Genomic DNA, 13842 nt, shown 5'->3' with positions numbered 1-13842 from the left:
AAAAATCGATGAAAAATAGAACCCGCGAACAGAATATAATCGTGATGAATATAACCGATATACAAAATAACTCTAATATCCTTAAAACAAACAACCAAACAAACAAAAACGCACATACACCAACCTACCAATACGGAGGAAAAAAAATTGCAGGGTGGGTGTGTTTTCGAGACATCGAGACAAAGATATTAAACATGTTAAAGACAATAATCAATAAATTTATAATCAAGCATTTCGAATCTAGTAACGAAAATCCCGGACAGAGTTTCACATTTATCCGCAATCAATATTTCAAACGAATGTTTCAATTATTTTCCATGCTCCAGTAATTACGAACTTAAAGTTCATTTTAAATGACGATTATTATTCTCGTGGTTATTCTATTCATGGATTACATTGTTCATCGGTTTTTTGTTCATGGTGATTTTGTACGTTGGTTATTAAGATGATGGATCAGTCGGTAATCACACCTCGAATTTTTGAAATTGAAACTCTTTGACATCGTTCTTCCGATTAAAATAATAAAAATGTCATCGTACGCAGCACGATCGCGAAAATCCGATGACATTTTTATTTTTTCGATCAGACGAACGATGTGGAAAAATTTCCTTTTCAAAATTTGCAGCTATCTCTCTCGCACTCACGATTGTGATTACCGACTGATCCATCATCTTAAGGCCTGACACCAATTGATAACTAATAGTAATCAGTTTAGTGGTTTATGGTCGAGAAGCAGCCAAGCTCTTGTTGCTATTACCAAATTTGTTGCTCCATCGTGCCATACTAAGCTTCAAAAATGAGCGTACGATGACGTCATTTTTCGCAGCGAGACGCATTGATACATAATGGTTGGACGACAGTGACATTGGTCGATGGTTTCACGCGTAGGATGATTGTATCAGCACGTATTCACTAAGAGAGAGAAAACAGGGTAGTGACTCATCGAGCTGCTGTCTTGCTTCGTGCAATGCCACGAAGTGCCATGTCTGTATATATTTGCATTAGTTTACCGCATCCTCGAGACAGCATAGCGCACATCTTCGTTGTACATTCGACAATATTAGCAGCACACTTTGCCTTCAAAGAAAACACGAATTAATTCTCTGGCACATTTAATGTTTCTTTACAGCTACGATTTCACTGCGAAGCACAATGAAACTACGCAGCAGGTGCTTTCTCCGCTGTTTACTTTGCTGCAAATCTCATTCGCCGTTCTGGCCCGCAGCGTCATCAAATATTATTTTTTCTTCTCGTCCTCCTCTCGCTGTTTTCACCTCGCAAGTTTATTCCTGCCACCGTTTTTATATTTTCGCTCTCCGTTTTTTCCCTCAGCAATCGATATGATGGAAGTGACAAAAAATAGTAAACTCGTTGCTGCACGTACTTTTCGATACGCCACTCGTGTCTCCGATCGAAAACTCCAGACTCGTATGACTGGTTCGACTATTTTGCATATCGCCACGATTCTAGCCATTTTTTACAACCGCGTTTTCCTCCGCTTCCTGAGCTCACCGCGTCTGACCATCGATGCTTTTATTTCCTTAGAAAATTTTTTCCCCGTGATTGGACCGGGTCAGGTTCCTTATTTTCAGCCCATAACTGTCTTTTTCATTTTCTCAAACAATTTCCTTCATATGTCCGAAAAAATGCGAGCTCCCGAAGGTATCGTCAATGTCGTACACTTTCTCAATTACTTTTCTACGCTTCTATCGATAGAATTTCTGCTCATAATTATCGATGGAAGGCTGAGGAATGTTTTTATATAAATTTGCATATTTCTTTACGACCTTTCGTTCGGATTTTCCTGCAACATCAGCGATACAACGAATACTTTTTTTCATTCGTACCTGTCCTTTCATCACGTGTGTCACTATCCTGTCACTCTTATTATTGACTTACTATTACTCTTATAAATTGATAACAAGACCTTGTTGATTCCATTGATTCGGTAAAACTCGTTGTTTCAGATTTCAGTACGAATGTTTCCAATCCTGTGGCATGAAAGCCATGCCACGAGTTTCCCTTTTCTACGTATTCTATTACTGTAAACTTTTCAATGCTTGCAAAAGAACGAATAGATGTTCATTGAGAATAATTCAACAACGCGAAGGATTTTCTTCGAGTAGACATCGAATCGACGTTGCTGCGATAGCGCATGACACACTTATATTCGTTAAAAATATTCAAGAGTGGACAGTCTTTCGCAAAATTTATTCGAACTCATGTGTGGTGACCGTGGAGTATAACTTTTGCCCGGAGCAAAATACCGTTAGCAGGGCTGGCAAAAAAAGGCACTTTTCTTGCCTGTCTCCCTCTCTTCTTGCCTCTCTCTAGTCTTTTAATATTTTACATTCCCAAATGGGCTTGCTAATTTTCTCGGGCTATCGGGGACATCGGTTTATTAAAAATATCAAGAGCCCGAAGCTATTTTACGATACCATTATCAAATTTAGCAGAGTGCTTGAAAATAAATACTTCGCTCTCGTCGTTAAACCAGAGTGGAGCTTCATCTCTCCACTAATTAATGAATTATTGGATGCTCCGAGTATTCGTGAATCGTTAAAATTTTCATTCTTCCTCGATGGAGTTGATGAAAATGTTTTCCAATCGAAAATATTCGATTATTATACTTTATTCTGGCCGGATGAGTTTCATTTAAAAATAGGCTTCTTTTTATTTCTCATCACGTAGATTACGTTACATCACCAAATTCCTCGGAGCTACTCTTGACTCGGGAAAATACTGCGATGCGCGTTATACGAGAGAGAACGTCGAATCGCATCGGCGAGTTTTTCGAGCCGCTTCGCATTGCGGCTTCGTTGCATTAACACATATGTATGAAAATAAACAATACACAAACAGCTCTTAAAAGACAGTGAAGTTTTAACACAGTCCAACGAAAAAAAAAATAGAAACAACTTAACTCTGAACAGATAAAGCTTACAGTTGAGTAGAGACTCTCGAGTCTGCGACCGTAAAATTCACGAAGGCGATACGAGCAGAATTATGTATCCATTTTATCAAAACGCATGAATATTGCAGGTCGAACGAGGGTGAGTTGGCACTGGAGACTCTCGTTCGACGCACGAGCTGGATCAGTCAGTGTTCGACTTTCTTGTAATCGCTGGGAATAGTGAGGGCCGACGAATCCGAAAATCGAGCATTGAAAAAAAACGATAAAAAGCGATGCAAATGAAAAACTACAACAGTTTGTTTGAAAATAAATCAGGCAGTGAAGCTCGGGTCGTTTCAACGTTGCAACAATTTTTTTTTTACATCCATGCACTACTTTTGAGACAAAACATTTTTTTTATTCTCGACTAGCCTTACGGGACGATAACGAAATACCTCGAAGTTCCCGGAAGACGTTCACTGCTCAGAAATATAACGCTCTCGAAATTCTCTTTCGATTTTTTATTCCAAAAAAATAGTTACGCATTCAACCTTTGGTAGCATGTTTTTCCAAGGATCGTGGCGTTCACCTGGATACTTTGCAATACGAAAACAGAAAAATTGTTTGCGTTCCATTGAAATCCTGAGGGCTCCCAGTTCGCGTGTGATTCGCGTAATCGTCGAAGTGTTTCAAAAGCATGGAATGAAGAGCGTGAAATATTTTTTTCTCAACGAAACGGTGTTATAGAAATCGCAAGTTGTTCGTGCATTGCGTGCTTATTGTACCGATTACGAATCGACGTTTTCCGCATTTCTCAGCTAGTTGATATAACGCAGATAATGAAATTCAGCGATACGTTTATGATCAAATATATTAAGCCACTCTTACTCTATACTTGCGAAAAAAATCCGTCCGATCTCTGAAGAGTGTATCTTGTAATTATTTATTTTCCACTCGCACCATCGCCATCAAAACGTCGACGGAAAATCAGTTTAGAATCGCGAGTTCGAACGCGGAAGCACATCGGTGGACTTCACTACTCATACATGTAATCAAAAGAGGTTTATACACACACAAGAAAAAATAAGTTGCATGATAAATCAGACTAAAATGCTGAAGCGCGACCAAATTGCGCAATAAAGCAAAACCCGCAATTCTGGGCACACCGAAAAAAAGGAGTGCAACGCCTCTATGTTGGCCCCTGCTCGTGTGGGCAGCGCAAAATTATACCGCAATCACGATTTCCAAGCACCACGACGATCTTATCGGGACTTTCCTTCTTCTCGGGGATATATGCATTACGTATGCACATACTGGAAATATATGTAGAAAAAAAGGAGAGAAATGGAGATGACATGGAGATTGCGTAAGGCGGGGCCATAAAAGCTTCAATACGAATGTGCTCTGGTACATTTTATGCTGCCTCTTCAATATTTTCGTCCTATCATGTCCGCATTGAATCTATGAGTAATTTGAATTAAAAATACTGGGATTTAAAAGCGTGCGTGCGTTGACAAAATCATGCAAATTTCGCGGCTGTACGAACCTCGGGACTCGCATTCTTCTCGAGTCATTTGGAAAAGTATTTCAAAGGTGGAGAATGAGTCAGATATCGATTCGAATTAATCTTTGAGCACACAAGATCACGTCGAGCATCCTCAATTCCTTCACTCGTTAAGACACCTGACCTACATTTTTTTCTAACAATCTCTCTCAGAATAGATTTCATGAAATTGAGAAGTTCGTGGAATCGATCCCGCGGACGAGGCAAAGAGAGAATTTGGCATAAAGATCATGACGTCACCCCGTGTGGGATTTTTTGGGGTTTTTCACGATTTTTTTTCGGCGAGGATAAAAACAGACTTGTAACGTTTTTGAAAATTGAAATTTTGTCTTTCGAAGCGCGAAAGTCCTCCAATTTTTAATATTTCCGTACGATTTTAGTTCAAGCGATAGCCACTGTTTAACACATCAACCGATCCCCCGGAATCGTGCTGAGACCACGGAGAAACATATGGGTTCCTGTGGAGTAGTTTTACATCGAATCTACCCGAGATATCAGAGTTTAAAAATTCTATTATAGAGTTGAAATACCAATAAATAAACCCTTCAAATTTCAAAAGTCTATGTTTTTTTTCCTCGTCGCAAAAAAATCGCGAAACACTCCGGTTCCCCCCAACCGGGGTGACCCCCTTAATTGTTCCATTTATCGATGTTTCGGCTGGTTGGAGGAGGTGGGAAAGATAAATGATGATCTTCCAGCTTCGAGCCTCTGCTACCATATCACTTGATTTAGTAAAATCATAAGCTTAGGCTCATACATATAAGTTTTCCATATTTTTATCGCGCCAATATATTTCAGTAAATTTTTACGCCTTATCTCGATCTAACGTTACATACGTGGACGCAAAACGGTACTTTCCAAGAGACCAGCAGACACGAGCAGGTCGACAGCCTGCGATCGAATCTCTCGTGCCACGGGTCTCGGGAGATTTTTCTCACGCGTTCGCGCGAGCAAGACTCGAGTCTCCGTGGGCCTCTTTTACTCGTCAACATGGTACCCTGTACTTTAAACGCCGTTTTAGTATTCGTTCTCGCTCTCTTTGGAGTCGGTAGGCCCGTTCCATACGCAGAAAAACGATTCTTGTTTTAATCGTTGTGTGCTTTGTATCTTCAACTCGCACTTCATCATTTTTACGTCGTCACAAAAACACTTTTTTCCATTATCCCTTCCGAGTACAAAAAGAGTGCAGCTATCAACCGTCGTTTTACTTGGAACGTTTGAAGCCTCCCAATATTAGTAAACGTCAAAAAAAAATCAATCCCATCGTGATACCATAAAATTACCACACGAATTAAGTGAAGTAGTCGGAAAATTGAGTAACGTTTCACATGGAATTTTACGGTTGCGTACTTTTTATTGATGCAAAACATCTCTTGCCGGAATTGCATTGACCTACATATCGAAATTCTTCATACCCAACGATAGCGGTCCATCCAGTACAAGTTTCCATCTCGACATCCGCGCATCTTATTCGATGCTATGAAAACCTTCCACCATCACTCACGTCCTATAGTTTCACGCAATCAGCAAGGAATTCGTGAGATATATCTTGGGGATTCTGGCCCGTCGATTTTCGTGATTACATAGCCGAGGAAGCTCGATATGCGATGGATATAATGCGAGATAAAATCGAAGAGATCTAAATTTCTCAAGAAACTACCAGAAACACCACTTTTACATTTTATTCCTACAAATTGTTTGATGCTTCCCAGCAAACTACCTTTGAGAAACAACAGTTACTAGAAAAGTTTCAGAAAAATCTGTTCCCTTCGCTACTTAAAAAAAAAAAACAAAAAAATTCCCAATGAACCGACGATCATTTCGATGATTTTATTGCATTGACTTGTATGAAAAAAAAAAAACATTTATTAACTTCTACCTCATTTTCTAACGGCTTTGAACAGTACTGAAATATGCGCGTCTTTCAAGTAAAACATTTCGATTCCACACGCACAGGCGTTATTAATAATAGGGCGCTCTTAGGAAACACGTGGGTAGTAAGTTTCTCTTATACCTCTTATCGTCACGCCTCCTATCACCATTGTTCATTATGTGCTAATATCTAGAATATCATGGCAGATTGCAGTGGAGATAGGACATCGATCAATCCTGATTTTAGGATGTCGTGGGATTGAAAAACAATATTAATATGCTATGCCAGCGAAGAATAATTAGGATCAAGGTTTTCGTTGCTCTTTGTACGAAAGAGTTTTTTCAATTCTATAGAAAAATTAATATTTTTCGATCAATTTAATGGTGCTTCATAGTTCACGCTTCAAGATCAGTCTTCATTTCGGAAACCATTTGAGAATAATGAGTCTCGAATGTTGCCCAGTTCCGCTCGGATTTCTTACCAAATTGTTCCTTTCTTTTGTTGTCCGAAAGACCGAACGAACCAATTACTTGACGCGCAATTTCCATTGACGCTGAACCCTCTCGCGTGACGTAACGACCATTCGAGATCATACAATGGAAGCGTTCGAAACGGTGAAAGTGTTGCAGCTTCTGCTTTCGTTGGCATTAATGAACGTTCTCCGCGATATTGATGGAGCTACCGAGTCCTCCACGGTGAGTCTCGTAACGTAATAATTACATCCAGTATTTATAGCGTAATATATTACTCCGCGATCGGATGATTATCCCCTTGAGATATAACTCGCATCGCACTCGATAAAAACACAGTCCTACGCCAGTTAATCCGTTCGGATTCTTCCATTCGGTATTCAGTGTTGCATCATTCTCAAGATCCTTTAGAAACAAGCAATTCGTTTATATGCTTACGAGCTATTTGAAATGTCAATAATAATCAATGTTATCATTATTTTGAAGAACTTTTTATTCGATGAAGAATTCGATACGAAACACGACGACATTTATGATCCTGGACGACGGGTGGATCGTTCGGCTTTCTATCGTTTTCCTTCCTCGCAACGGTGAACCTTATTTCAGTGAAAATCTTTCATGACGAAATTCAAGGATTCTTAAATTCTGGCAAACTTCTGTTTGATTCGCTTCTGAACTCGGAGCTCCAATATTCTTCATTCTCTTGTACTCTTTTTCGTGGAGTTTGAGCTTCTGGCTTACCACGCTCAATATAACAAAGTACGAGCTCCTCGAGAATTGTCGAAATCTTTTGAAAAGTTAGAGCAAGTTTTGCCCCGATATTTTATCAAACTCCGCTGTGCATTCTCTCGTCTGTCTTACACGAAGCACGAATTTGACGCATTACTGAATTTATAAAAGACGAGCGTAACAAACCCGACGAAGCCCTACCGGAAATTCTGCACCTCGATTTATAATGCAAAAAGCTCCAGACATTTCCCTTTTCTTACAGCGAAAAAAGAACGTAGAAAGTGACATAAAACACTCCGACAGATGGAAATCAATGGCTGCTCGTTTCGTCCGTTGTCTGAAACTACTGCATACTTCAAAATCGTTGAAACTATAAAATGACGAGAAAAAAAAAATCGACTCCAATCGTCCTACCTCGACTTCGGATGTCTCAGATCCGGAACGATTAGTCCACCAATTTACCGTCGTCCATGCGCCAATATTGACTCCTCTCTTGGTATCCTCTTCGTGCGAAATTACACTGAACCCTCGACTGTAATCGTGAACTTTCGGTGTCAGAAGATATTACTCGAGAAATCCAATTTGCTCGATCGACAATGAGAAAGAGTTGAACAATGCAATTTACTAACGGAGTCGCATCCACCTGATTGTCATCTCTTTCTACATCACCTTTCTCTCTAGTCACGTGTATAGAGTTGCACGTAAATGCACACGCAGGATATAGGATGGCAGCTACTTTTCCTAATCTCAGAGCGTGCATCCACAGCCTTACAGTCGTTTCAGCACTGACGCTCGAATCAATCGAGATTACTTCGCAGTGAGGTCACAGCGTGAAAGAAATCGGGAGAAAGGGAAGATGCATTTCCGAATAAATTGGAAATTCAGCACAGATTTTCTCCATTTCTGTCTTTATCCTATTTTCCATTCTTTCCTTACGAGAAAACAGCTCGATTCTACCGATTCTCAGTTCTCAATGTTTTCCGCATTATGCTGCTACGCGATTGCAGCAAATTATTGGTGCGTCACCAGCACCACTGGAAGAGTTGTTCCAGTTTCATTTATCACCGTGAGAATTAGATCCGCAACCGAAATTTGACGTGAACATTCGTGTAAACGTATCAAGACTTGCCAGGCTGCGATAAATCTAGTCTCATGTCATTCTCGTCACTTTCTCTCCGTCGCTTGTAATCTGTCCCCAATATAGTTTGTACGTATATATGCGTAATGTATTAAGCCGAGTACACGGCCAGACTGGAGTAAATCAACGCTGCGCGGCAACGTCTTCGTCCCCAGTGGTTTCGTACTTACATCGATAAATCAAAAGGGAGATGGACACCGCAATACAAGGGTGTATATAATCACAGTGAATCACGCTGCCTTTTCATCGGATCTGCATCGCGATACCCCTCCCTCTTGGAGTTTGTGGAGCTGCCGGTTGCAGGTGCCTGTGGAAATATGCTGACTGGATCGAAACGCAGACTCCTTTCAAAACGGCGTTCCAAAAACTCGATTTCCTAGAGCAAGAAAACGAATGGGGACTCGGTTTTTTCGGCACTGAAGTAAAACGAGATGTTTGACTCGTGATTTCTCGATTTTTATTAAAAAAAAAAAAAAAAAAGTTATGGTCGACGTTGACGATAAAAATAAATCGATTTATAGTGTCAAATGACATTTTCATTTCTCGCTTCCTTTTAGATCATAATTACACGGTGCAAAGCTTTCGAAAACGTATATATCAAATTCCATTAAATATAAAACGTTTATCGCGCAAAAGAAAAATAACTGAAATGATATTTACGAGGCAATAAGCTGTGGATCGGAGTTCAACAGTAAAACGCAGGCGGCTGAAAGCAGACAATGCGAATCTCGATTGCCCACCACTCCCGTATAACCCGATTACCTCGACTCGCTTTCACCAACTTAATGTGTCACCAGAAGCTTGAAATAAAAAATCGAAGAAATTCCATCGAGCAACCGTGCCCGCTGGACGATCAGCTCGAGATTTTATTTCATCCAGGCGTCGGGATGACCGGGTTACCTAATAATTTGAGCGGTGCGCTCTCAAATAACATAGCATTATGGAGCAATGCTCCTCATCTCGAACAACCGTCTATACGATTGAGTCTGTAATAGCGGATTTAACGTGCTTTCTTTCTCTCAAAACTATGCAACAAAATGCTCCAACCGAAGCCAATAGCATCCCGTACACAAGTGCCTCCTGGCGCTCATTTTACGATCTTTTTATTCCACCGCAATCATGTTATTAACAGTAATAATAATAATGGCACCAAATAATCAGAATTAAAAAATCAGGATGATATTGAATTCTGTATGTAATATAGGGATATATTTATACACAGCATCCAATGAATTGCATCCTTTTCGTAATAGATCCGGTCGTTATTCCAATAGCCGCATCCTAAAATAATCGTACGCGTACGTGGGATATTTATGTCGAATAATTTGCCTCTTATTATGAATACATTTTCTTTGATAATTCCTCCGTGAAAATTCGTCCATAACGAGAAAACAGTGAGAAAATTCCTTCATGAAAATTCGTTTGCAACAAAAACAATGAAGAAATTCCTTCATGAAAATTCGTTTGCAACAAAAACAATGAAGAAATTCCTTCATGAAAATTCATCTACAACGAAAACAATGGAAATGCAAACATCAACAGCTGCACCACAAAAAACGACGCTGAAGTTTCCAACGTTGGAGTCCAACGAAAGGAACGAAAAAAATGTTTGTTATTCACCAATTTTTTATTTCACGAATCGTTGGTGCAGCTTGAAAAACTACGAAATGCAAATTTGGCAGGGAATAAAATAGGAGAATTACTGGAATTATTGGAGATTTTTTTTCGATCATTTCGTTGGACTCCAACGTTGGAAACTTCAGCATCATCCACAAAAACAGGAGTCGTGTCAATTTCATTAGTTTTTATTTCATGTACAAGCTAATCCCAAAATCGCTTTTATAGATAAAAACTCAATTCCGGCATCGAAAGAAAGCCATACGGTTTTAAAAATGTTTGTATTTTCGTTTTTTTTATTTATCAGGATCGTGCCAGAAACCTAAGCGAGAGATTTACCTCGACCGCAACGCTCACGGTCAACATAAGAGACGACGACGATCAGGATCCATCGTTTATATATCAAGGCTGCATGTTGCACGACGGCGCTTGCATCAATCCCGAGTACTCGGCATCCGTAAGAGACAATTATTTCTACAAACTGACCAGTGAAAATGAATGAATAGACTAACAATAAAAACAAACTCGTCAGCATACTCGCTCTTTTGAAAGTCACGACTCATCTCTTCACTTCGGCACGATCCATTTTCAATCATGCAGGTATCCAGCGGTGTACTCTCCGGCATATTGAATCTGTCACCGGAGAAGATTCAAGCAATCGACATGGACAGTATTAACGCCCCGATCCATTATTCCTTCCTCAGCGGAAGCCCGGCGAATTATCGCGATTTCTTTGAAATCAACTCCAATACTGGTGCCGTGAAACAAATCAAAGCTGTTGATACCACCGTCACGAAGAGATTTGACATTATTATCAAGGTACGTGAGATACGAAAATAAATATAAATCTCAGATTGTGACTGCAAGATTTATATTTATAGAAATACGACCTTCGGGATAACAGGAAACGTGGAAAATATCGAGTTTAACTTTTCCTGTCCACGCTTCCGCGTCACTGGCGAATTTTAACGAGCAGTAAACACGTTTTAAAGATTCATTGGTTTATTCAAACTTCATGTTCAGTGCTGAGTACAGATTTCGCCCTTTTTCCGAGCCTGCATGGTCTCGTGATACTTTTTAAAGGCGTCACCCCGTGTGGCAGCCGGATTTTTAGGGTTTTTTCGCGATTTTTTTGCGGCGAATTCCTGGCCGCAAAGAACGTTTTGATTTGTAAAGCAGTGGCTATCGCTTTAATTAAAATCATACAGAAATATTAAAAATTGAAGGACTATCGCACTTTAAAACACAAGTTTGAAAGCGCAGAAATCCTACAATTTTGAATATTTCTGTATGATTTTAGTTCAAGCGATAGCCACTGCTTTACGCACATCAAAATGCAAAAAAATCGTGAAAAACTCCAAAAAATTGAGCTGCCACACGGAGTGACCCCTTAAAGTAATTTTCATAGCAATTCTTCATTCTCGATTCTTTCGAACCATGCTTCACCCCAAGTAATCATTTTTAATCGAACAAATTCCATGATTTCTGCAAAAATTGTCATTCGTTAAAATAATTTGTCTCCGCAAAAGAGATTTATACAAAATTCGACGTTCGAGATCGATTATCAAACTGCAATAAACGCCGTCCTCCACCCTTTAATACCAAGCCACGAATAATCGATTCTTCATTCGATGATAACCTTCTTCATTCGATTTTGTTATATTGAAAGGCCGTCGAAATGTCAGAAGGCAAAAGATCGGCTATCGCAAAGCTCGCCATAACGGTCAAGCCAGTGGACAGTAATCCACCGGTTATCACAGCATCCTCGGTCGAGGGTTACGTCGATGAGAACGCGCCTATCGGTACGAAAGTAATCGACAAGGATGGCAAACCGATCGTGCTCACGGTGTCCGACGCCGATTTGGTAAGTAGCGACGACTCTCATACCTTCCATTCGAGTGGTTACACGTCGTTAATCATCGAAAGTGTTACATTTTTATGTGACATAAAAATCTCGTTTTCGCTTTACTTTTTTTTGTCCGTTCGAGAAATTTCTCACAAGATAACCATCGAGTAGCAAGCTCGGGTACGATTATAAGAAAAATTCTCTAATCAATGACGACGAGGAAGACAAAAGTAAAACAAAAACGTCGTGTTCCCGGTAAACGAGCTTCGCGAACTCGTGACTTCGTTAAAATTTTAAATGGCAACGGTCTCGCCGAGACAAAGTAATATTAAAATGCTAATTAAATCCAACTCGACTGTATTGCTCGTTTTTTATTATTCCAATATAAAGTCGTGCAACACTTTAAGCTCAGTTGTCGAATATCGAATGTTTGATAAATGGATAAATTCGCGTTTGAATAACGCGAGAGCCCGCCATCCAAGAATCGCAATTTTCTTTGCAACAGACGTACGGATTTACTGTTCCCATGTACACGCTGCACTAATTCTCGGAGGTCAAGCTCGTGCTGGATTCTAGTCGGTTCGCTGTACAGTTGAATTATCGGGGCCGCGATATTGCATCCATAAGATAGCCGAGTTCGCGACAAGTAGCAATTGTTTTAGCAGCGTTTTCTACTACACGACGTGCGAGCATCAGGGTGCTGGATTTTTCGACCCCTTTCAACGCTTCTTTCGCTCTCGGCCCTTGCTTTTTTCGTCGTGGACAAATAATTTTATTTTTCCAAGCGAAATGCTCGAAAAAAAGTCCTTTAACGAGGAGACTGGAATTCTACAGTCACAGAAATAACGTGCTTAAAATATCTCGCAATTACGTGGCAACTCGACGTTATTAACTGTGAAAATTCCAACCCACGAGCCCATTGTACACAGAGATGTAAAAACTCGGAGTTTCGTGTTCCGGAAAATCTGCCTTTGCTAAAATCCCTCCCCAATGCCCTATGCGACGCTTATCCACGAGAGTTTACAAAATCGCTCCGACTATGAGGAAAATTGCATGCCCCGTGGGACTCGTGCCAGAAAGGATTGGATGCCGGTGATAAGAAACAAAGGAGGACACACGAGTAGAACGTCAGCTGGGTTATTGCAAGCTTTAAACTGCCTGTTATCGGCTTACGCAAAATAAGTCAAGTGAACTTGCATTCCGAGGGAAATAAATTGTTTTGATACTTTGCGAAATTCGTGTGAGCTCGTTCTTCATTTTGTTAACGAGAGAATTATCAACGAACGAAGATTGGAAAAGATTGGACCTTGACGCCTTGTTCAGAATTAAAAAAAAAATCCGTGCCATTTCCCGTGTCCAAATGTCCTGAGACGGCCTATTGTACTTTGATATTTTTCCTTTTTTTTTTTAGGGAGCCGAAGATCCAAAACCAACGTACACGTTTGAATTGACGACAAGCTACTTTTCGATCGATTCAACTGGCTCATTAGTTGTACACGAGGAAAATCTTGATCGCGATCCACCGAGTCCAGGACGTTTTCGTTTCCAAGTCGTTGCACGGGAGAAAACTGGTGTGGCGGCATCCTCGCCTCTCTCGTTTGTCGTCACTCTTAACGATGTGAACGACAACGCTCCACAACTGCCAATGAACCCTCCGATCACAGTACAAGCCGGCGAGTCTAGGCGAGAAGTAACGAAGGTGAAACTCTCAT

The 13842-nt window shown here is 40.3% G+C and overlaps 1 protein-coding gene across 3 annotated transcripts in view; it reads left to right on the top strand.

The window, feature by feature from the left end:
- Cad99C (cadherin-99C) overlaps window positions 1–13842 on the top strand; it is a 136871-nt gene that overhangs the window by 113607 nt on the left and 9422 nt on the right. Inside the window, exons 1-5 of one of the 3 annotated variants that reach the window (XM_043433526.1) lie at window positions 6738–7025; window positions 10592–10741; window positions 10885–11103; window positions 11954–12148; window positions 13542–13829. In XM_043433526.1, coding sequence (XP_043289461.1) covers window positions 6927–7025; window positions 10592–10741; window positions 10885–11103; window positions 11954–12148; window positions 13542–13829 — 951 coding nt within the window. In that variant the 5' untranslated portion in view covers window positions 6738–6926. Of the gene's footprint in view, window positions 1–6737; window positions 7026–10043; window positions 10062–10591; window positions 10742–10884; window positions 11104–11953; window positions 12149–13541; window positions 13830–13842 lie in introns of those variants that run through there. The other 2 variants (XM_043433527.1, XM_043433525.1) reach the window with 2 other exon arrangements.

The sequence above is a fragment of the Venturia canescens genome, chromosome 1 (assembly GCF_019457755.1).
Source record: "Venturia canescens isolate UGA chromosome 1, ASM1945775v1, whole genome shotgun sequence".
NCBI classification, from domain to species: Eukaryota; Metazoa; Arthropoda; class Insecta; order Hymenoptera; family Ichneumonidae; genus Venturia; species Venturia canescens.
The sequence above is the reverse complement of the archived record's forward strand: the minus strand, read 5'-3'. Positions and strand labels throughout refer to the sequence as shown.